Source organism: Sorex fumeus, unplaced genomic scaffold (genome assembly GCF_029834395.1).
Source record: "Sorex fumeus unplaced genomic scaffold, SorFum_2.1 ptg000086l, whole genome shotgun sequence".
NCBI lineage: Eukaryota > Metazoa > Chordata > Mammalia > Eulipotyphla > Soricidae > Sorex > Sorex fumeus.
Window position 1 is genome coordinate 7,424,443 of NW_026606143.1, and position 22,040 is coordinate 7,446,482.

The 22,040-nt window shown below is 38.8% G+C and overlaps 1 protein-coding gene across 14 annotated transcripts in view; it reads left to right on the forward strand.

Moving 5' to 3' along the window:
• CASK (calcium/calmodulin dependent serine protein kinase) overlaps positions 1 to 22,040 on the forward strand; it is a 998,363-nt gene that overhangs the window by 351,912 nt on the left and 624,411 nt on the right. For all 14 annotated transcript variants that reach the window (XR_008794862.1, XM_056131339.1, XM_056131340.1 and 11 more), the window contains exon 10: positions 19,294 to 19,393. Coding sequence is in view for 13 of the 14 variants with exons in the window: in XM_056131339.1 (XP_055987314.1) it covers positions 19,294 to 19,393 (100 nt within the window). In the remaining variant the exon portion in view is untranslated. The remainder of the gene's footprint in view (positions 1 to 19,293; positions 19,394 to 22,040) is intronic.

A 22,040-nucleotide genomic window follows, 5' to 3' on the forward strand; every position in this document is an offset into this window, starting at 1 on the left:
TATGTTTTTATTGAGTCACTATGAGATACACAATTACAGAGCTGTTCATGTTTAGGTTTCATGATAAAATGTTCCAACACCCATCCCTTCTCCAGTGTATATTTCCCACCACCAGTGAAATGACCCCAGTTTCCCCACCCCTGATCCAGCCTGCTTCTATGACAGGCAATTTTCCTCTCTCTCTGTGTCTCTCTCTGTGTGTCTCTCTCTGTCTCTTTCTCTCTCTCGACTCTCCTCTCTCTCTGTCTCTGTCTCTCTTTGGGGGCATTAGGCCATTCTTTTTCTTTTTTTTTCTTTTTTGGGGGGTCACACCTGGCGATGCACAGGGGTCACTCCTGGCTCTGTACTCAGGAATTACCCCTGGCAGTGCTCAGGGGACCATATGGGATGCTGGGAATCAAACCTGGGTCGGCCACGTGCAAGGCAAATGCCCTACCCACTGTGCTATCGCTCCAGCCCCAGCCATTATTTTTCTTAAATCTAGATTTCTTCTTCTAAAAATCCCCACCATTTCTATAAGATTTTTTAAAAATCATCCAAGGTAGTATCTAAGTATGAATCCAAATAAGTTTCCGTCAATGAAATCAATCATATTTTAGATTTGTTTAGAATTCATTATCAAAGATAAGTTAATAGGGGCTGGTGTGATAGCACAGCAGGAAGGGCATTTGCCTTGCACATGGCCAACCTGGTTTCAATTCCCAGCATCCCATATGATCCCCTGAGCATTGCCAGGGGTAATTCCTGAGTGCAGAATCAGGTGTAACTCTTGTGCATCACCGGGTGTGACCCAAAAGCCAAAAAAAAAGTTAATATAAAAGTAGCAATTTACCATTATTTGTTATCATTGAAGATGAATATAAAATGTTAAATATGATCCTGTCCAGGAATGTGTTTTTTCTAAATATTTCTTGCAAATTTTGAAAGGAAATATTTAATGAAAAAAAATAGTTTAATGAAAAAATACCAAATTGAAATTGGAACTAGAACTGAACAAATGTCACAAAGCAATAAATGAAATTCCCACTTCCTTGATTTTCTATGAATATGTTCAGGGACCAGAGAGATAGAGAGTACAGAGAATAAAGGAATTAAGCACATGCCTTTCCAACTCTGGTTAGATCCCCAATTCCACATGGCCCTATACATCTTACAGTAACCCTGGAGATCCCCAAGCACCACCAAGGTGAGTTGGGTAATCCCTGGTATTGCAAGACCCTAGCAGCACAATATCCTTATTTATTAGAACAGTGGATCTCCAAATGTGCTCTCCCATCTAGTACTCCCCAAACAAACAGCATCACCATCCCTGGGAAATTTATTAAAATATAATCACAGAGTTCAAAAACAGTCAGACAAGGAAACAAACTAAGAATCATACCGATTGGAAAGTAAAACCATCCTGGTGATGTAGGGGAGATCCTTTCATGCTAAGGAATCCATTTTAAGAAACTGTTGAAAGTAACTAACAAATGAGTTCTGCAAGGCTACAAGGTGTAAGATCAGTATTCAAATGGATTTTTTTCTATATATGACTGATGAGCAATCAAGACATTAAACATCAAAAAGAATTTTAAAAGCATAAGACTTGAAAAACAACCTTTGCTAAGAGAGATTAAAGACCTAAATAGGAACAGTGCTGGGTGTGGTCCAGATACAGACAAAGACCTAAATAAATGAAGAGCTATTTAATATTTATGGATTGGAAGACTCAATATTGGTAAGATGCCAGTTCTTCCCTAATTGATCTATAAAATCACCACAATCCCTACTAAAGCTTTAACGAAATTGACACACTGATTCTAGAATTTATGCTGAAATACAAAGGACCTAGAACAGCCGAAACTATCTTTCAAAACAGAACCAAACTGGAGAACTCGTGGTTTTCAAATCCAATGCTTAATGTAAGGCTACAGTTATGAAGACATTGTTGGTTCCATATGGGACCGGGATAGACTTGTCAGTCAGTGGAACCAAATTGAGAGTTCAGGAACAAACCTTTATATTTATGATCATTATTTTCTATGTCCTTCACCAACTACAAAACCAAGATGACTGCCCTCCGACATCATGATAGATCTATCACATCTTCCAGAAGGGCAATGGAGAAGATTATTCATGACTTCTACTCAGATCTCTTTAATAGCCACATCCACTTGCCCACATACCACATACCACATGATGGATATGTCGTTCCCAATGTTCTCCCTTCCGAAATCCAACATGCCATCTCATCGGTAAAGAAACAAAGAGCACCTGGCCCAGACAAGATCAGACCTGAACACCTGAAGAACTTACCATCAGTACTCATCAATACATTGGCTCGACTCTTCACACGCTACCTGTCTGAATGCAAGGTTCCATCCCAATGGAAAACCAGCAAGACTATACTACTATACAAGAAAGGAGACATCCACGACATTGGCAACTATCGCCCAATCTGCCTATTGTCTGTCATCTACAAACTATTCACTCGAGTCATCCTGAATAGGATTAGCAGAACACTAGATGAAGGACAACCATGTGAACAAGCTGGATTCCGAAAAGGATTCAGTACCATCGACCATATCCACACAATAACCAAGCTCATTGAGGTATCTCGGGAGTTCAAGATGCCACTCTGTCTAACGTTCATTGATTTAAAGAAGGCCTTTGATTCTGTTGAGACGGAAGCGGTCATGGAAGCCCTAGCCAATCAGGGCATACAAACTCAATACATCAGGATCCTTCGTGAACTCTATTGTGGATTCACTACCAAGATCTCACCATTCTACAAAGAAGTAATCATCCATATCAAGAGAGGGGTTCGGCAGGGTGATACCATTTCACCAAAACTCTTCAGTGCCACCCTCGAGAACATCATGCGACGACTGGAATGGGAAAACATGGGAGTGAAGATAGATGGTCGGCAACTACACCACCTCCGCTTTGCTGATGACATCGTTCTAATAACACCAAACATCAACCAAGCGGCACAAATGCTGAACAACTTTGACCGTGAATGTGGAAAGGTCGGACTACAGCTGAATCTTACGAAGACAATGTTTATGAGAAACAACCTTGTTCCTGACACTCCATTCGCTCTCAATGGAACCACCATCTCCGAATGCAACAGTTATATATACCTAGGTCGAGAAATCAACATGATGAATGACCTGGCACCTGAGTTGCGCAGGAAGAAGAGAGCGGCTTGGAATGCCTTCAAGAGCATTGAAGAAATAACTAAAAGGACAAAGAACCTCCAGCTACGAGCACATCTCTTTGATTCCACTATTCTTCCTGCATTAACATATGCCTCAGAGACCTGGACCCTACGAAAACAGGATGAGAACACTATTCGGGTCTCTCAAAGAGGAATCGAAAGAACTATGCTTGGAATATCACGATTCACTCAAATGAGAGATAGAATCCGGAGTTCTGATCTTCGTCAACGCTCAAGAATCAGGGACGCTGTCTCATTTGCCAAGACATCAAAAATCAGATGGGCTGGACACGTAATGAGGTTTACAGACAGCCGCTGGACTAGAGCCATTACTGATTGGATTCCACGAGACATCAAAAGATCACGTGGACGCCCACCTATAAGATGGTCAGACTTCTTCGTCAAGACCCTAAATGATCGGTTTGAGGCTCTACATGTTCCTAAAACGAACAGATACCATTGGGCTACACTAGCACGCAACCGGGATGAATGGAGACGTTACTGGCACCCGCTCGAATAAATCGATGAATAACGGGGATTAAGTGATTAAGTGATTAAGTGATTTTCTATATAAGTGTGAAAGCAATTTGGTGGAGAAGGAATATACATCAACAAATGGCTTTGACCTAGTTAATGTTAATATTCTACACCTGAAACTTGAATAATGTTATAGTGAAATGTTACCTCAAAAAAAATTTAGGGCCAGAGCAATAGTACAATGGGTAAGGTGCTTGCTTTGCACACAGCCAACATAAGTTCAATCCCAGGCATCCCATATGGTTCCCTGAGCACCAGGAGTGATCCCTGAGTACAGAGCTAGGAGTATTAAGCCCTGAGTATCACTAGGTGTAGCCCGAAAGCAAAAAAAAAAATTTAGGGCTCCACAAAGCAATTTTTTAAAGTAGTAATAGAATTTATTTCTCTCCCAGTCAGTTTTTAAAATAAATTTTTGCATGAATCACCTTTTATTTAAGGGTCTAAAGTTTCTATTTGAAAGTTCTTGAGAAGTCTCAGCGTGTACCAGTTCCTTGCACAGAATCAACAATAAATGTTTTTACAGAAAAAGGAAAGGGAAGCCCTAGATCAGTATCTTGGCTTCATAAATATTAAATAATGGTAGACACTGCTATTATTATTTTTAAAGTTAAAATGTAATATTTCTATATAATGAGATAATAAGTCACCCGGAGGATCTCGTATCATTTGCAAGACGACAGTGAAATCAGACGGTTAGAAAAAGACAGTGTTTGTTGTATATGAGATCTTATGGTACCTGTAGAAACTGTGAGTAGAATGTGACTACCAGGACTGGAAATTGAGGGAGATGGGAAGGAATTTGTCAAAGTATACAAAGTTATAAATTAAATAAATTCTCACATGGTGACGAAGGTTGTTAATACTTGGAATTTTCTGCAAGTAGAGTCTAATTGTTCTTTTCAAACACACAGAGATATAGCTATATGAGATAATGAATGGACTAACAAACTTGGTTGTGGAAATCTTTACACAACATGTGCATATATATCAATTCATTGCACTAGATCTTTTAAATATTAGTTATTCTATTAATAATGCATCTATGAAGATGGCATCAATATGATTAAATAGTAAACAATGGTACATAGTAAACAAATTAATAATAAATGCTCTGCATAATAAAGCATTTTAATAAGATTCAAACCTAACCTATTATATAAGATTTTCATTATTTTATTTTATTTTGCATTGTTTCTTTTTTTTTCTTAAATTTTTATTAGTGAAACACCATGTGGTAGAGTTGTAGACTTGCAAATTTTTGTGCTTGGGTTTCAGTTATACAATGATCGAATACCCATCCCTCCACCAGTGCCCATTCTCCACCACCACTGATCCCAGTATCCCTCCCACCCCCCATCCCCCCATCCCACCCTACCTCTGTGGCAGAGCATTCCCTTTTGTTATCTCTCTCCTTTTGAGTGCTACCACAAAACAATTTTAATTGGCTATCCACATATTAAGGGAGACTTTATTTAAAGCCACATATTTGATTTTTCTATTTATTTGCAATCTATATATTTATACCTGTAAGTCTATGGAGGGAGACAGAAAGCAAATTGGTGACTGCCAGGTGCTGGAAAGTGACTACTTAATAAGTATGATATTTTGGAAGAGTGATGAATATGTTTTGGAACTCTACAGAAATGCTGGTTGTAGGACATTGTTAATATACTAAATAGTTTTAAGGAGCTGGATAGATGTACACAGAGTAGGCATTTTCCTTGCACATGACCAACCTGAGTTCAATCTCTGGCACTCCATATGTCCCCTGAGCACTGCCACAAGTGATCCCTGAGAACAGAGACAGAAGTAAACCCTCACCTCTGCTGGGTGTGGCCCCAAAACAACAGAAAATGTTTTAAAAGGTTTAGTGTCATATCATGGACATTGTACATTGCCTGTTTTTTTTTTTGGTAACCCAATGACAAAATATTCTAACTGGTGTCCAGTCAGCACACTAGAGGGATGTGACACATTCTCACCTGTGGCAGTGGCTCATTCAATATGACTCAGCTCACTCAGGAGACCAGGGCCAGAGAGATAGCTCCGTCACTGAATGCATGCTGGAAGTGTGGGTTCGATCCCCAATACTGCATGGTCCCTGGAGCATTACTCAGTCTGGTATCAAACAAACAAACCAAAAAAGAACTACCCCTCTCTCCATCAGTCCCAGCCCCGCAGGAGTTTGGAGGTGTGTGTAATTTGCAATAACTCCATTGGTGGTTTTGGTATGGCCACTTAATTAAAAAGTCATTACTTTGAAACACAAGCTGTAATGGTTCTGTAGAAATTTCATCCTATATGCATAGCATAAGTTAACCAGGTGTAATATATAAATACTATTATTTGGGCTTCTTTTTCAAATTTTATTGTGATTTGCAATACTGTTAGTGTTGTTACAATGAACTATACAGTGTTTTACAATAGTGGTTATGATTTTTAATACCATGTTACATTTTAATACAATGTTAGTGATACTAGTATACTGATTGTGATTGTGATACTGGTAATGATAGAGTTTCATAAATACAGTGTTCCAACACAACACCTTCTCTACCACTGTGTCATTGTTACTCCACCAATGACCCATGACCCCATCCATCCACACCCTTGATAAACTCAGTACTGTGGAGGCTGACTCAGATTTTGTTGCCTTTGGCCATTTGTTATTGCTTTATTAAGTTTCTTTATATCCCACATAGGAGAGAAGTCATTCTGTATTTGTCCCTCTCTCTGACTGACTTCACTGAGTATGACACCCTCTAGTTCCAACCATATGGTGGCAAATTGTGTGATTTCATCTTTTCCTGTTGCTGAATAGGGTTACATTGTGTATATGAGCTACAGTTTCTTTATCCACTCAATTGTTCTTTGGTGCTGGGGTTGATCTGAATCTTAGCTATTGTAAAATGGGCTGCAATGAACATAGCACATATGTCTGTTGATAATAGTGCTTGGGGGCCCTAGAGGTAGATGACAAATAAAATTATTGGGTTTTATCAGAGTCCAATTTTTTTTCCTTTTGGGTCACACCCAGCAATGCTCAGGGGTTACTCCTGGCCATGCACTCAGGTATTACTCCTGGTGGTGCTCGGGGAACCATATGGAATGCTGGAAATCGAACCCAGGTTGGCTGTGTGCAAGACAAACGCCCTACCCGCTTTGCTATTGCTCCAGCCCCCAGAGCCCAATTTTAATTATTAAATTTTATATGTATTTTATAAATATTGGATATTAACCCTTTGTTAGATGAGTGATGATCAAATATTTCTCCTAGTCTGTAGAGTTTTTTTTTCTAATCATCATTTATTTTGCAGTGCAGAAGCTTTTTTCATCTGATGTAGTCCCAGTTATTTATCTTTGATTCTGTTCCCTTGGCAACTGCCTCTAGATTCAGCATCATCAAGATTTCTGCCTGTTTTCCTCAATATAATTTGTGGAATCATGTCTGATATCAAGATCTCCAATCCATTTTTGAATTGACTTTTGTGTATGCTGTAAGATTGTTTGGGCAATTTTTATTAATAGATTTATATGTACGTCATTATTGATTGTAGTATAAACACACAACAGACATTGTTTCTCTCTCATACATTCATTCTGGCATTTAATATCTTCACCATTCTCCAGGGAATAAAACCCCCTAAAGAGAAAGATGGTTCAAACATTAGAAAGTATTAATATTACGTTCAGGCTACCTTTCAAACTGTACATCAAAAAAGTTTATGGAACCCTACGTGTGATTTGAATTATAGCACAAATCTTCTTATCCTTTATATAATCACTATTCCATATCTGTGAATGAAAATATGTAGATTATTAAGTAAAGTAAAAGTAAAGTGAAGGCCCTCCCGTTGATCATCGATTTGCTCGAGCGGGCCCAGTAACGTCTCCATTGGAGACTTTGTTGTTACTGTGTCTGGCATATCGAGCTGGAGCTGGAGCGACAGCACAGCGGGTAGGGCGTCTGCCTTGCACGCAGCCAACATGATCGACCCGAGTTCGATTCCTCCGCCCCTCTCGGAGAGCCCGGCAAGCTACCGAGAGTATTCGATATGTAGATTATTAATGCATGGAAACTAGAATATAAGGATCACATTTTCGCAGATTCGTGTTAGGATGTGTGGGACTCACTATAGTCTACACTGTCTGGAAAACATACAGATATGCATCTCTGAAGGAGATGTATTTCCACTCAAATGATGGTGCTGTGAACTCTGAGCAGTTACTCAATGGAAGGGGTAGAGCTAGAGAGTAGAGAGAAAGAAAGCTAGAGAAAAAACTCGGGAGAGAATCTATCCTAGAAGCCATCCTTTGACTCAAATTATTTCAACATTTATTTATTTATTCATTTATTTATTTGCTTTTTGGGTCACACCTGGTGATGCACAAGGGTTACTCCTGACTCATGCACTCAGAAATCACTCCTGGCGGTACTCAGGGGACCATATGGGATGTTGGGAATTGAACCCGAATAAGCCGTGCGCAAGGCACACACCCTACCTGCTGTGCTATTGCTCCAGCCCCTTAATTCAACTTGTAGAATGTACATTTTCCTACAGTGAAGTATGGTGAAGACATTGTGTATAAAAGCAATAGTCTGTATTAGCTAAGTTTTTTGCTGTCAGCCCAGAAAATGGTGAGTTGAATCTGCAATTCAGTTAAGGCGATAAAACTGTTTTCTTCTTTGCATATACCGGAAATGGGGAGATTTCCTACAAAATTCTTTAATTGATTTTCGCAAATCACAAAAGTGCAGGCTGCATGTTTGTCTGACTTCTCAATCACTCGGGCTCTTGACTCCCGACCTTTGCACATCTAGGGAAAATGTGTTCCGGAATGCTGTACTGTATAGAGCTGCACTTAACAATGCAATACCCACTGGCCATGGATGGCTATTTTCATTTAAAATAGCATTAACTAATGCTAACTAAAATTAATATTAATAATTGATATTAACTAAAATTAATTTTGATCTTTCAGCTGCACTAGTCATATCCAAGCACTCAATGCCACATGTGCCTAATGACTGTTCTTAGACAGTACAGGATAGAGAACCTTTCTGTCATTTCAGGAAGTTTTGTTTTATTTATGCTCTTCCCTGGAGTCTCAGTACCTCCAAGAGTAGTGCTTGTACCTTTGGAAAGTTCATTCAGAGAGCTACCTTTGGGCACAAACTTCTTTCTATTAATTTAAGAATTAATAAAGTTAACTATTAAATAGTTAGGCTCATAATATGACCAAGAGCTTAATTTAAGGATTTATCCAGCCTTTGTACTCTAATCAAAGCCAGCATTTAACTTCCATGCAGTGCTCCCCTGAAATGAGAATTTGTCTAGAGGCAGTATAGTCAGCACAGCAGATATGGGCTTTGGCACCTCCAAGCACCTTTGTTTCTAAAAAAAGAAAGTGCTCATTCCAGTATGAACAGTCATATAAATAATAATGAAAGTTATTTTGATTCCCTATATAGATTGCCCAAGGCAGTGCTATTTGTGAATCTGAGTTATGGAATTTGTTGCTTCCTAAGTTAAGCAACCTAGTTTTTGAAAGTGATTATATATATACTTTAAAAAATGCTTTTTACACAGACCCAAAAGGTCATATCTACTACATATACAAGTCCCAAGTCTCATTTTTAATTTTCTTCAGGGATGCAAGTACAGCTTCCATTAGTCATAGATCCCAACAGTGGGAGAATATTGCAGGGCTTAGATTTGTGTTTGTTACATTTGCTTATCATACCCATACATGCTATGCTGACAAAAATGTAACTTTGGTCATGACTATATGGAGTGAGATCAGGTCCTGTGATATTATCACTAACTTCACCTTATGGTTTCCTAGGGATTTATTCTTTTTTTATAATTGCTTTTATTCAGATAGTTTTCTTTGGCAAAATCATGCCATTTGTAGAAATATGGATGGAACTAGAGAATATTATGTTGAGTGAAGTCAGTTAGAAGGAAAGGGATGGATACAAAATGATCTCACTCATATGTGGAACTTGAAGATATACAGCGATGTGGCAACAAAGGTCCAAAGGCAACATAGTGGGAGAACTGATCAATTGAGTTGGGAGGAGGGTTAGCAGGAGGGGTGTTGGGGTCCTTAGGATGGGGAGATGGATACACTGGTGATGGCTGTGGTGTTGGAATTATGTGTATGAGAAACCATTATTTATAGTATTGGAAATAACAGAATCTCAAAGTATTTTTAAATAAAAACAGGTTCTCTTTATTAAAGATTCACATACACAGTGGTAAATACAGAAAATAAAATCATCTATAACATCTCCCCAGAAGCCAGTTAATAATTTATGTGTGTACATATATATGTGTGTATATATACATATATATACTTAAGATAATGTTCTATGCAGAAATATAGTTGTATATTATCTTACTCAAAAGTAGATTTATACTTGTTCCTTTCTATATGAAATTCATATATTCATTTATAGTTCATATAACTCATAAAATATATTTCTGACTTATTTTGCTGACAAATATAAGGTATGAACAGTTTTCTTTATTTGATGATCATTTGTTTACATTACAGAAATTGATAGAGAGCTTTTTGACCATAACTTGTGATGTCTAGGGGCAATTCCTGGCTCTGTGTTTAGGAGTGATCCCTGTTGGTACTCAAGGGATCATATGCAATGCCAGGACTCCAATCTGGTCAGTTACATGTAAAGGAAAAGCCTTATCTCTCTGGCCCCTTCGACATTATAGAATTTAAGCAGAATAGCTTAATAACTCTGTATGTATACAGGATTTACCACATCCACCACCAAATTCCAGTTCCGTCTCAGCTATCACCAAAAAACCCCTCTGCTCATTCCTCCAACTCTCTCCTTTTCCTCAGGTAACTGCCATATTTTTCACTCATTCTCAAAGTTTGTTTTTTTTTATTAAAGCACTGTGATTTATAAAGTCATTCATAGTTGACATACATATTTTACACATACAATATTGCAGCACCAATCCCACCACTGGTGTCAACCTCCCTCCACCAGTTTTCCCAGGTTCCCTCCCAAATCCCCTCCCACCCCATCCAGCCTGACGTCTTGACAGGCACCTAAATTTGGTTGTTAAAGTTTGGGTTTCTTGATTTTATTATTGTTGACTCTGATTTGGATAGCTCTGTTGTTTTTCACCAGTTAATATCGCACATATGAATGGAACCATCTGGTAACTGTTTTTCTACTTCCATCCTTATTCCATTTAGTATGATCACCTCAAGGGCAATCCGTTCTGCTAGGACACTAAACAAATAAACACTATCCTCCCGTTGTTCATTGACTTTCTCAAGCGGGCCCAGTAATATCGCCATTGTGAGACTTTGTTGTTACTGTGTTTGGCATGTCTAATATGTCACGGGTAGCTTGCCAGGCTCTACCGTGCGGGCAAGATACTCTCGGTAGCTTGCCGGGCTCTAGAGAGGGGCGGAGGAATCGAACTCGGGTCGACCATGTTGGCTGCGTGAAAGGCAAACACCCTACTGCTGTGCTATCGCTCCAACTGCTGCTAGGACATAATTTTTTTAAATTTTAATTTAATTTTTTTTATTAGTGAAAAACCATGAGGTACAGTTATAGACTTACAAATTTTTGTGCTTGGGTTTCAGTTATAAAATGATCAAGTACCCATCCCTCCATCAGCGCCCATCCTCCACCACCACGGGTCCCAGCATCCCTCCCACCCCCCATCACACCCCCTTCCCACCCTGCCTCTGTGGCAGGGTATTCCCCCTTGTTCTCTAGCTCTTCTTTTGGGTTCTGTGGTTTGCAAGAGAGACATTGAGTGGCAATCATGTTTGGTCTATAGTCTACTTTCAGCATGCTTCTCCCACCCTGGGAGGATCCTCCCAACACCCTTTATCTGGTGCTCTCTTCTCTATCTGAGCTTCCTTTTCCCCTAGCACGTGTGGCTGGCCTCCAAGTCATGGAGCAAAATTTCTGGTACTAATCTCAGCCACTCCTGGGTGTTAGTCTCCCATTTTGTTGCTTTATGTTCCCCAGATGAATGCAACCTTTCTATGTCTGTCCCTCTCTTTCTGACTCATTTTGCTTAACATACTTTCCATGTAGTACCGCTTGTATGTGAATTTCATGACTTCATATTTTCTAACCACCACATAGTACTCCATTGTGTAAATGTACCAAAGTTTCTTTAACCAGTCATTGTTCTCAGGCACTCAGGTTTTTTCCAGATTCTGCCTATTGTAAACAGTGCTGCAATGAACAAACAAGTGCAGATGTCACTTCGAGTATACTTTTTTTGCCTCTCTGGGATATATTGCCAGGAGTGGTATTGCTGGGTCAAATGGGAGCTCAATTTCTCATTTTTTGAGAATTGTCCATACTGTTTTCCAAAAGTGTTGGACCAGCATTCCCACCAGCAGTGAAGGAGGGCCCCTTTCTCCCCACATCTGCACCAGCATTGGTTGCTTTTGTTCTTTTGGATGTGGTGTGAAATGATATCTCATTGTTGTTTTGATCTGCATCTCCCTGATGATTGGTGATGTAGAGCATTTTCTCATGTGCCTTTTAGCCATTCGGATTTCTTCTTTGTGAAAGTTTCTGTTCATTTCCTCGCCCCATTTTTTGATGGGGTTGGGTGTTTTCTTTTTGTGGAGTTCAACCAGTACCTTGTATATCCTTGATATCAACTCCTTGTCTGTCAGACGTGTATTTGGTGAATATCCTTTCCCATTCTGTAGACTGTCTTTGTATTTTGGTCACTGTTTCTTTTGAGGTGCAGAAGCTTCTTAGTTTAAGATAGTCCCATTTGTCTATCTCTGTTTTCACTTGCTTGGCCAGTGGTGTGACATCTTTGAAGATACCATTAGCTGCAGTATCATGGAGGGTTTTGCTAACTTTGTCTTCAATGAACTTTATGGATTCCAGTCTGATGTTGAGGTCATAAATCCATTTTGATCTTACTTTTGTGCATGGCGTTAGGCAGAGATCTGAGCCCACTTTTTTGCTTGTAGCCCTCCAGTTTTGCCAGCACAATTTGTTAAAGAGGCTTTCCCTGCTCCATTTCTCTTTTCTTGCCCCCTTATAGAAGATTAGGTGATCATATGCTTGGGGGGAGATGTCAGTATATTCAACTCTGTTCCATTGGTCTACAGCTCTGCCTTTGTTCCAGTACCATGCTGTTTTAATTGTTACTGCTTTGTAGTAGAGCTTGAAGTTGGGGAGGTCGATTCCTCCCATTTTCTTTTTCCCAAGAATTGCTTTAGCTATTCATGGGGGCCTAATGTTCCATATAAATTTCAGGAGTGTTTGCTCCATATCTTTGAAAAATGTCATGGGTATCCTTATAGGGATCGCATTGAACTTGTACATTGCTTTGGGAAGTATTGCCATTTTGACAATGTTAATTCTCCCCATCCACGAGCAGGGGATATTTTTCCATTTCCTCATGTCCTCTTTTATTTCCTGAAGTAGCGTTTTGTAGTTTTCTTTGTACAGGTCCTTTACTTCCTTAGTTAAGCTGATTCCCAGGTACTTGATTTTCTGGGGCACAATTGTGAATGGGATTGTTTTCTTCATGTCACTTTCTTCTCTTTCACTATTTGCATATAGGAAAGCCATGGATTTTTGAGTATTGATTTTATAGCCTGCCACTTCGCTGTACAAGTCTATTGTTTCTAGGAGTTTCTTGGTAGAGGTTTTAGGGTTCTTTAAGTATAGTATCATATCATCTGCGAATAGTGAGAGCTTGATTTCTTAGGACATAATTCTTGAACATAATCATCTACCCAAGTTCTTGAACCTTTTTTTTTTGCTTTTTGGGTCACACCTGGCAATGCTCAGGGCTGATCCTGGCTCTGCACTCATGAATTATTCCTGGCAGTGCTCAGGGGGGCCATAATGGATGCTGAGAATCGAACCTGGGTCAGCTGTGTACAAGTCAAATGCCCTACCCACTGTGCTATTGCTCCATCCCCTCCTTGAACATTTTTACCTTGAAACTCCCAAACTTCTCCAAGTTCTCTACCCCCATCTGTAAATTATAATGACTATATGTTACCTTGGGCTGGAGCAATAGCACAGCAGGTAGGACGTTTGCCTTGCACATGGCCGACCCAGGTTCAATTCCTCCATCCCTATTGAAGAGCCTGGCAAGCTACCAAGAGTATCCCACCCACACAGCAGAGCCAGGCAAGCTCCCTGTGGTGTAATCGATATGCCAAATACAGTAACAAGTCTCACAATGGAGACATTACTGGTGCCCACTCGAGCACATTGATGAACAACGGGAGGACAGTACTACAGTGCTATATGTTACCTTGTTACTTGGACATATCACCAGTTACTCTACATTTCATACGTGTATGCTCTGTACTTAGATTTTTTTTGTGCCACACTTGGAATTCTAAGGGGTTACTCCTGGCTCTGCAATCACAAATTACTACTGGCACTGCACAGGGGACCATATGGGATGCTAGGAATCGAACCCAGGTTGGCCATATGCAAGGCAAGTGTCCTGCCCACTGTACTATCTCACCAGCCTCTGTACTTAGACGTTTAAAAATGTACCCTCTTACCCTTGTTCCTATCAAAGTTCATGATGGGTTTTCTCTTTCAGCTCAGGATACACACAAAAAATTGAATTTTTGCCATTGTCTTCAAGCCACCCAAGCCTCTGTCTATGTTATAGTCTCCTGGTTTCTTACTTAATTAAGACTAAAACAATTAATTTGGGGGGGTTGAGAGATAGTGCAGTCAGTAAGTCACCTACCTGGCACATGCCCCAATCCAGGTTAGATTCCCATCACCCCATAAGGTCCCCTAAGTTCTGCCAGAAATGATCCTTGAGTACAGAGCCAGAAGTAAGCCCTGAGTATCACTGTGTTGACTCCCAAATGAAAAAGAATAAAAGGCAATTAATTTTGTTCTCCTTTTCTTTCCATTTAGACTCTTTTGTCCTTTCTCAGTTAATTTCCTTATAGGAAAAATTTATCTTTTTTTCTCTTGGGGCAGGGTTTGAGCACATCCAGCAGTGCTCAGGAACTACTGGCAAATCATGTATTGCTTGAAGGGCTAAGCATATGTTCTCCCTTCTGAGCTCTCTTCTTAGCCAGAATATTGCATCTTTAATCTTAGGTATCTTAACAGATTTTGAATATCTTAACTCAAAATTATTGTTTCATGCTCCAAGAATAATAAAGTATACCTACTACACTAAAAATTGGGGAAATATCTTTATCAAGGATTTAATGAACTATAGAGTTCAAAGAACTCCTTGTTTAAGATTGAATTTTATTCATGTAGTTGACTACAACATGGATGGAACTTCAGGGCATCATTCCAAGCAAAATAAGTCAGAGAGAAGAACAAATAACAGATGCTCTCACTCATCTGTGGTACATAGAGAAACAAAACAAGGGAATATACAGTATTGAACGATGACAAACCCTTAGCCCTAGATTACAGAACTGAGATTACCAAGTAAAGGAGGTAGTGGGTAAGGGATGATGATGAGGTGAACTAGAAATAATAAAGGAACAGTGCTGTGGGGTCTTGAGCACTTTGGTGTTAGTGAGGTGAGGAAGCGGTATACATCAGAACCATAAACACCACCAATATTGTAAACCTGCAACCTAAACTATAATTAAACAATAATAAAAATAATCCACAAAAGATAAAACATAAATGATCACATTTTATGTTGTCTTCACTAACAAGTGCAGCACAGGAGTTGATAGACTGCCCCAGTTACCAAAGCTTGCCCACGGACGATTTTTGTCCACATTATACTGAAATACATCAATGTACATTCATGTACATAAATCACTCCTTGCACTACACTGGGACAACAGACACCATTTGGCATTTAATTCTAAAATATTTCTTTCTGACCCTTCACAGATTGTTGACCCTTGATATAGTCAAAGACCTTTGAATGGTTGAGTAATGAGGACCTTATTCCATATATTCTTAACTCTAGCTCTGTATACTCAACAACCCTCATAATGGCAGATTACCAAGCCTCTCTGGACTTCCTTGTCTCCTTATCTGCAAAATAAGTCTCTTACAATGAATCATGTCTAAGATTGACAGACTTATTTGGGGGGAAAGTTGGGGTCTTGGCCACACCTGGCTATGCTCAAGCATCTCTCCTGGCTCTGTCTTCAGGGACCACTTCTGGTGCTCAGGGGACCATATGCAGTGCCAGAGGACTAGCAGGGAGGGTTGTGTGCAAGTCAAGTGCTTTACCCCCTATACTGTCTTTCCCCAACTCTCACACTCTTTTTTTTTTTGCTTTTTGGATCACACCTGGAGATGCACAGAGGTTACTCCTGGCTTTGCACTCAGGAATTAGTCCTGACGGTGCTCAGGGGACCATATGGGATGCTGGGAATTGAACCCAGGTCGGCCGCGTGCAAGGCAAACACCCTACCTGCTGTACTAGCGCTCCAGCCCCTCACACTCTTAATAAAATTCTATAAATCCATGAATTGTTTCAGACCACTTTGCTATTTTAAATAATAGCTTTGTGTGGAATACTTATACCATATGCAGTCACATCAGTTTGAAGAATTAAACAAACAAAACTCTGAGCCATAAAATACATAAATTAAGAACTTTCTCTGGTACTTTCAAAAGAATTGACCTCTCTTGGCTCTTTTCAATAGTGTTTTCCTGGTAGTTTAAGTATTTATAGATCCTTGACTACAGTAATGTCTAGAACAAGCCTTGAGACTTTAACAGTCAAAGCTTGTTGGAAATAAAAATAAAGCCTCTATAAATTTTAGTTTCAGTGTGTGGGAAAATGTATGATTTGCTAGATAAAAATTCCATTCCCACCCTAGCTTTTAGGGAACGTGTATAATATGTAAAAGTGAAACAAGCATCTACTATAGAAAGAAGAACTCAATATTCAGTACTACTTTTTTTTTATCTTGGTAGCGGATCATAATATGCCACATAAAAACCTCTCATGCACTAACTCTGGAGTTTTATAAATCTCAAAGTATTTCCCGGGATGATATCAAGATAACTCTTGATTTTGGTTTCTGTGCGTGGTTTTTAAAATTTTTTTGTCTTTTGGGGTCACACCTAACAATGCTCAGGGGTTACTCCTGGCTCTGCACTCAGGAATTACTTTTTGGCAGTGCTCAGGGGACCATATGAGATGCTGGGGATCAAACCAGTTCAGCTGCATGCAAGGCGAATGCCTTACCCGCCGTGCTATCACTCAGGCCTAATTACTCCTATTTTTTGTTGTTCCCTTTCTGTACTGTTCTCAATTTTTATGTATAGAATCCCTGAGATAACAATCCCATGAACTTTGTGAAAATGTGTTTATATATTTAATGAGTGCCTACACACATAAAAGATTTGTCTATGTTTTTAGAAAAATCCAGTAGTTCATTATTGAAAATTTAGACTTAGATGGGTCTGGAGTGAAAGTACAGTGGGTAGGACATTTGCCTTCCAAACGGCCAACCCAGGTTCAATCCCTGGCATCCCATATGGTCCCCCAAGCACCACCAGGAGTAATTCCTGAGTGCAGAGCCAAGAAAGAGTAACCCCTGAGCATTGCCAAGTGTGACCCAAAAAGCAAAAGGAATGAAGAAAGGGAGGGAAGAAGGGAGTAGAGGGGAGGGATGGGGAGGAGAGGACAGGATAGGAAGATGTAGATAGACTTCTTAAGTGATCTGATTCTTAATTACCCAGGCTACTTAACTAGTCAGTTCTACATTATCCAATGTGCTCATATGCTAGCTGTATGTTAGCGGGATTAATCTTGATGTGCATTTAGAAAATGAAATTTGCAGGACCAGAGAGAGAGTACAGTGGATAGGGTGTTTGCTTTGCACACAGATCCCTGGCATTGCATATAGTCCTTAACACTGCCAAGAGTGATCTTGAGCACAGAGCCAGGAGTAAGCCCTGAGCCCTAGCAGCTGTGAGCCCCCAACACACCAAACACACACACACAAAAAAAACCCACAAAATACAGTTTGCAGTGCGCTTCCATTGTGACTAATTGCAATCCTGCAAGGTAAGTTATGTCAGTTTTAATATCCTTATTTTGCAAATGAGGAAACTGAGAAGTCGAGTGATTAATTCAAGCTGTGGCATGCAGCAGAATATTAATTAGTAAAGCCAAGGGATAAACTGAAAGTTAACTTTCTTGTTCTATTGTTATGGGAACAACTCCCAATCTTTTTCTAGCCAACAGTCCTAAGAGATATCATGCATTCAATGCATCAGTAGTTTTTCATTAGGAACAGCAGAGATTATGAATGTGGCTTCAAAAGAAAGACTCATGTGAGGCTGGAGAGATGCCACAACAGGCTGAAGGCAGGGTTTGTACCAGGAAGCCCAGATTTGATCCCCAGCACCGCATGATCCCCTGAGCACCAACAGAAGTGACCTTGTGGTTACACTATTTTGGGGGGTCTACCCAAACATAGAACAGGAGTAGCCCCCAAGGGGAAAATAAGTCATCACATGTAGTTCACTAAGATGTGTGGCCCTAGTGAGAATCCTTACACAAGACTCACACTGTTTGCAGCATGAGGGAAAGGAGAACAGATTTTTTCTTTAAAAAATATTAATATTTAAAAGTCCATGATTTACAGTTATTGATAGTTGAACTTATAATGTTCTAGAACTGATCCTACCACCAGTGTCAACTTCCCTATACTACTGTTCCCAAGTTCCATCCCAACCCTGCAGCATGCCACCTTGACATGTACATTTTAAAGTTTAGTTGTTCTAATTTAGATTTCGTGTTTTCAGTATTGTTTATTCTGTAGTTTGAATATATAGCTATATCACCTCTCCTCAGGCCTCAGGAAAAGTGTTTTAAAAAGACAACTGAAAAAAAAAGAAAAAAAAAACGGAAAAAAATTTTTTAAAAAAACAAAGAAAAAGAAAACTGACTCTGTATTCCTGTCATCCAGTGATAAGTAGTACTGTCAATGTTTTATGTCAGTTTTTTATATTGATAGAAATTTTTATGATATTAATAAATCAGATTATATTAGTTGTTTTTTTTTTTTGCTTTTTGGGTCACACCTGGCAATGCACAGGGGTTACTCCTGGCTCTGCACTCAGGAATTATGCCTGGCAGTGCTCAGGGGACCATATGAGATGCTGGGAATTGAACCCAGGTCAGCTGCATGCAAGGCAAATGCCCTACCCGCTGTGCTATCTCTCCAGCCCCTATATTAGATTATTTTAAAAACAATTTTGTGTAATTCTTCACGTGCATCTTTCTGTTCATTAAACATCCTTCCTGTGTCATCATTGTATATGACTACGAAATATTCCTTTGTGTGCTACATGGTTGAACTCAAGATAAAAATGGTTTATATAGTACCACAGCCCCCAACAGTGTTGATTCATCTGATTAATTCATATGTGATTTAAAGGAATCTAATATTATCTAAATGCTATCTTTCATTCAGTCATCATTTCCTCTATATTTTTTACTTTTTTAAACAATCCTTAAATAACCATTTGATTCACTTCATAATTATACATTTGTTTTAATAATCTATTTTCCATCTCTTTGCTTTAGGGTGCAGTACTAGCAGCTGTGTCGAGTCACAAATTCAACTCATTCTATGGGGATCCCCCTGAAGAGTTACCAGATTTCTCTGAAGACCCTACCTCCTCAGGTAATTGGGTTTCCTCTCACTCCCCAGAATGAATCATATGAGGTCTACATCCTCTCTTTTCTTTTATAAATGACTGTTTTCTGTGAATCTAGTCAGGTCCTCCAGGGGATTCTAAGGAAGTTTGTCAGCAACTAAATTACATCTGCATATGTCTGGTTCCTTATAATTTTAATACCAAAGTTGCTTTCAAAGCTACTGCTCAGTTACCAACATTTCACTTTTTCCTTTTGACCTCACAAATATTACTTCCTCTTTCCCCGTTGCAGACCCAATATTGTACTTTATCCAGTCCAACTCTCTAGTTTAATCTTTTGAATTTTTATGATACCTTCCCATCTAAAAATGTCTGATATCTGACTTCTCCCATGTCAGTCATATCAAACAAGGCTTTGGGACAACGTTAAATGTATTGAACTCTTTCTGTGTACTGTTGCATGTGACTTACCTCCTGAAGCAATGTCCAGGTTGTCTTTTTGTAAACTCTGTAACACATGTACACAAGCTTTCCCAGGAAAAAGAAAACAAAAATAGCCTCTTGTGTTTCCCAAGTAATTGTATTAGATTAGATATTGTTTCCCAAGTATTGTACTAGATTAGATATTAGATTAGATTAGATATTTTCTATCTTACCAGTGAGTAGTCTTAAGGACCATTTTCTAAAAATTCATAAGATCCATTTATACATACATGTCAATGCATGTATACATACAAGCTATAATTTTTAGTTCTATTTACATGTTTATTTAGCACCAGCATTGTATGTTCTCTGGCCCCAGCTTTTCTTCCTTCTTTTGTTAGAGTCACAGTATTTTTCATGTGGTTGGACTTTGCACTGGTGATTTAATTTTTGTACTTTGTACTGACTCAATACCCAGGGCCCTTCTTAAAGCATGAATTGTTTGTCCTTCACAGTTGGCAATAGAGGAAGAATAGATTTGCTGATTGTTCTTTTCTATTGGCACTATGAATATTTGTCAATATTACGCTTCTTCCTTCCTCTGTATGTGTATACTTAGCTCTCACAAGCACACTCAATTTTTTACCAATTGGTATGTGTTTATGCCTTGTGCAAAAAAAAAAAAAAACAGGATCAGGTTTCCATTCTTATTTGAACCTTTACCAATTAGGATGTGAATCTTCCTCTTTTGAGTGAAGGTGATTTCCAGAAACATTCAGAAATGGGAATCTTAAAGAAATGATTCTTTGAGAAGCAAATCTTGCTATTTTCCTCTTATGCTGAGTTGGTAATTATGCAGAGCCCTTACCACATGAAAGTCAAACCCCTGGTTGTATTTATGGGTACAATAAATTTATGATGGTCCCTATTTCAGGCATCCTTTTCCCCCCTATTTCAAGTCTGTCTTGTTTTCTCACTGTTCATTTTGTCCACATCCCCTATAATTTTACTGTTAATTTGAACCCCTTTCTTCTCTCCTCACACTCAAATTACAGTTGACCCTATCTGGGAGTAGTAAATTCAGGAACATTTTTATGTTTTATTGTGACTGACATATGTGTGTGTGTGTGTGTGTGTGTGTGTGAGAGAGAGAGAGAGAGAGAGAGAGAGCGATATACATGAAATATATTTAGGATCTCTAATGCCATCTTCATCTTGAGAAAAAGACCTTAAGAGCAGTTTGCTCTTTGATATAGCTTCATAGACATAATCATTAATGTTGCTCCTTAATATTTTACCTCTGCTTTTGAAGAATTTAATGAGCTCTTAAGTGTTCTTTCCTGTGACTTGTTGAATTTTAGGGAAAGGAATTGTCTATAGATATAGACATTCTTTTCTATAAAATGTATTTTTATTTCCCAGTATTTTCTGTTTTTTAGTACAGTCTTTAAATGATATGGTTGAAATTATTTCAGATTATGGTCCTTGCTTTTTAAACAAAATTAGTGCTTACTTACATTGTCATGGTAATAGCCTGCAAGGGCTCAAATTAGTTGTTTATAATTCCACATTCCTTCTTGTGTCCATTTCTTGAAGTCACACCCTATTTTTTTGAAAAAGTCTGCATCTTAATTATCTTGTAAGCTGTCTGTATTTTCATTTGTTTTGCTAAATGTCTGTCTCTAAATATTTTTAAATAGCACTGTCTAGCTGCTGAAAATCAGAGAGACTGGAATTATGCAGGTTTTATATGTTTATCTATCCTAAATATAAAGGAAATTTTTATATAGTCAAGTCAAAGAAGAAAGTTTTGAAGAAAATCTAAAAATTTGTAAATTTTTCTAGCTTTCACAGTTATCAGAAATTAATCATTTGTTCCTAATAATGATTAATATGAAGCCACTTAACAGGAAGCATTGTGCTATCTTATCAGCATTCTTTATCAAATAGTTATCTGCCCCCAAATTTCCCTTTTTTGCATCTGGAGGTTGCTCTGGCAGTGCTCAGGGGGCCATACAGTGCCCAGGATGAAACCTGGGCTTCCCACATGCAAAGCCTGTGTTTAGCTCATTGAGCTATCACTGGAGCATCTGCACATTTTTATATAAGTTGCTTTTTCTGTTTTGAAAGTTAAAATTTCTGTATTACAGATTCACTCAATTCACTGAGCGTAATTTGGTGATAAGTAGTGTGTCAGTGTTTTGTTCTTAATGAACCAATTCTCCTGTTTCAAAACAAAGAATCAGAGTC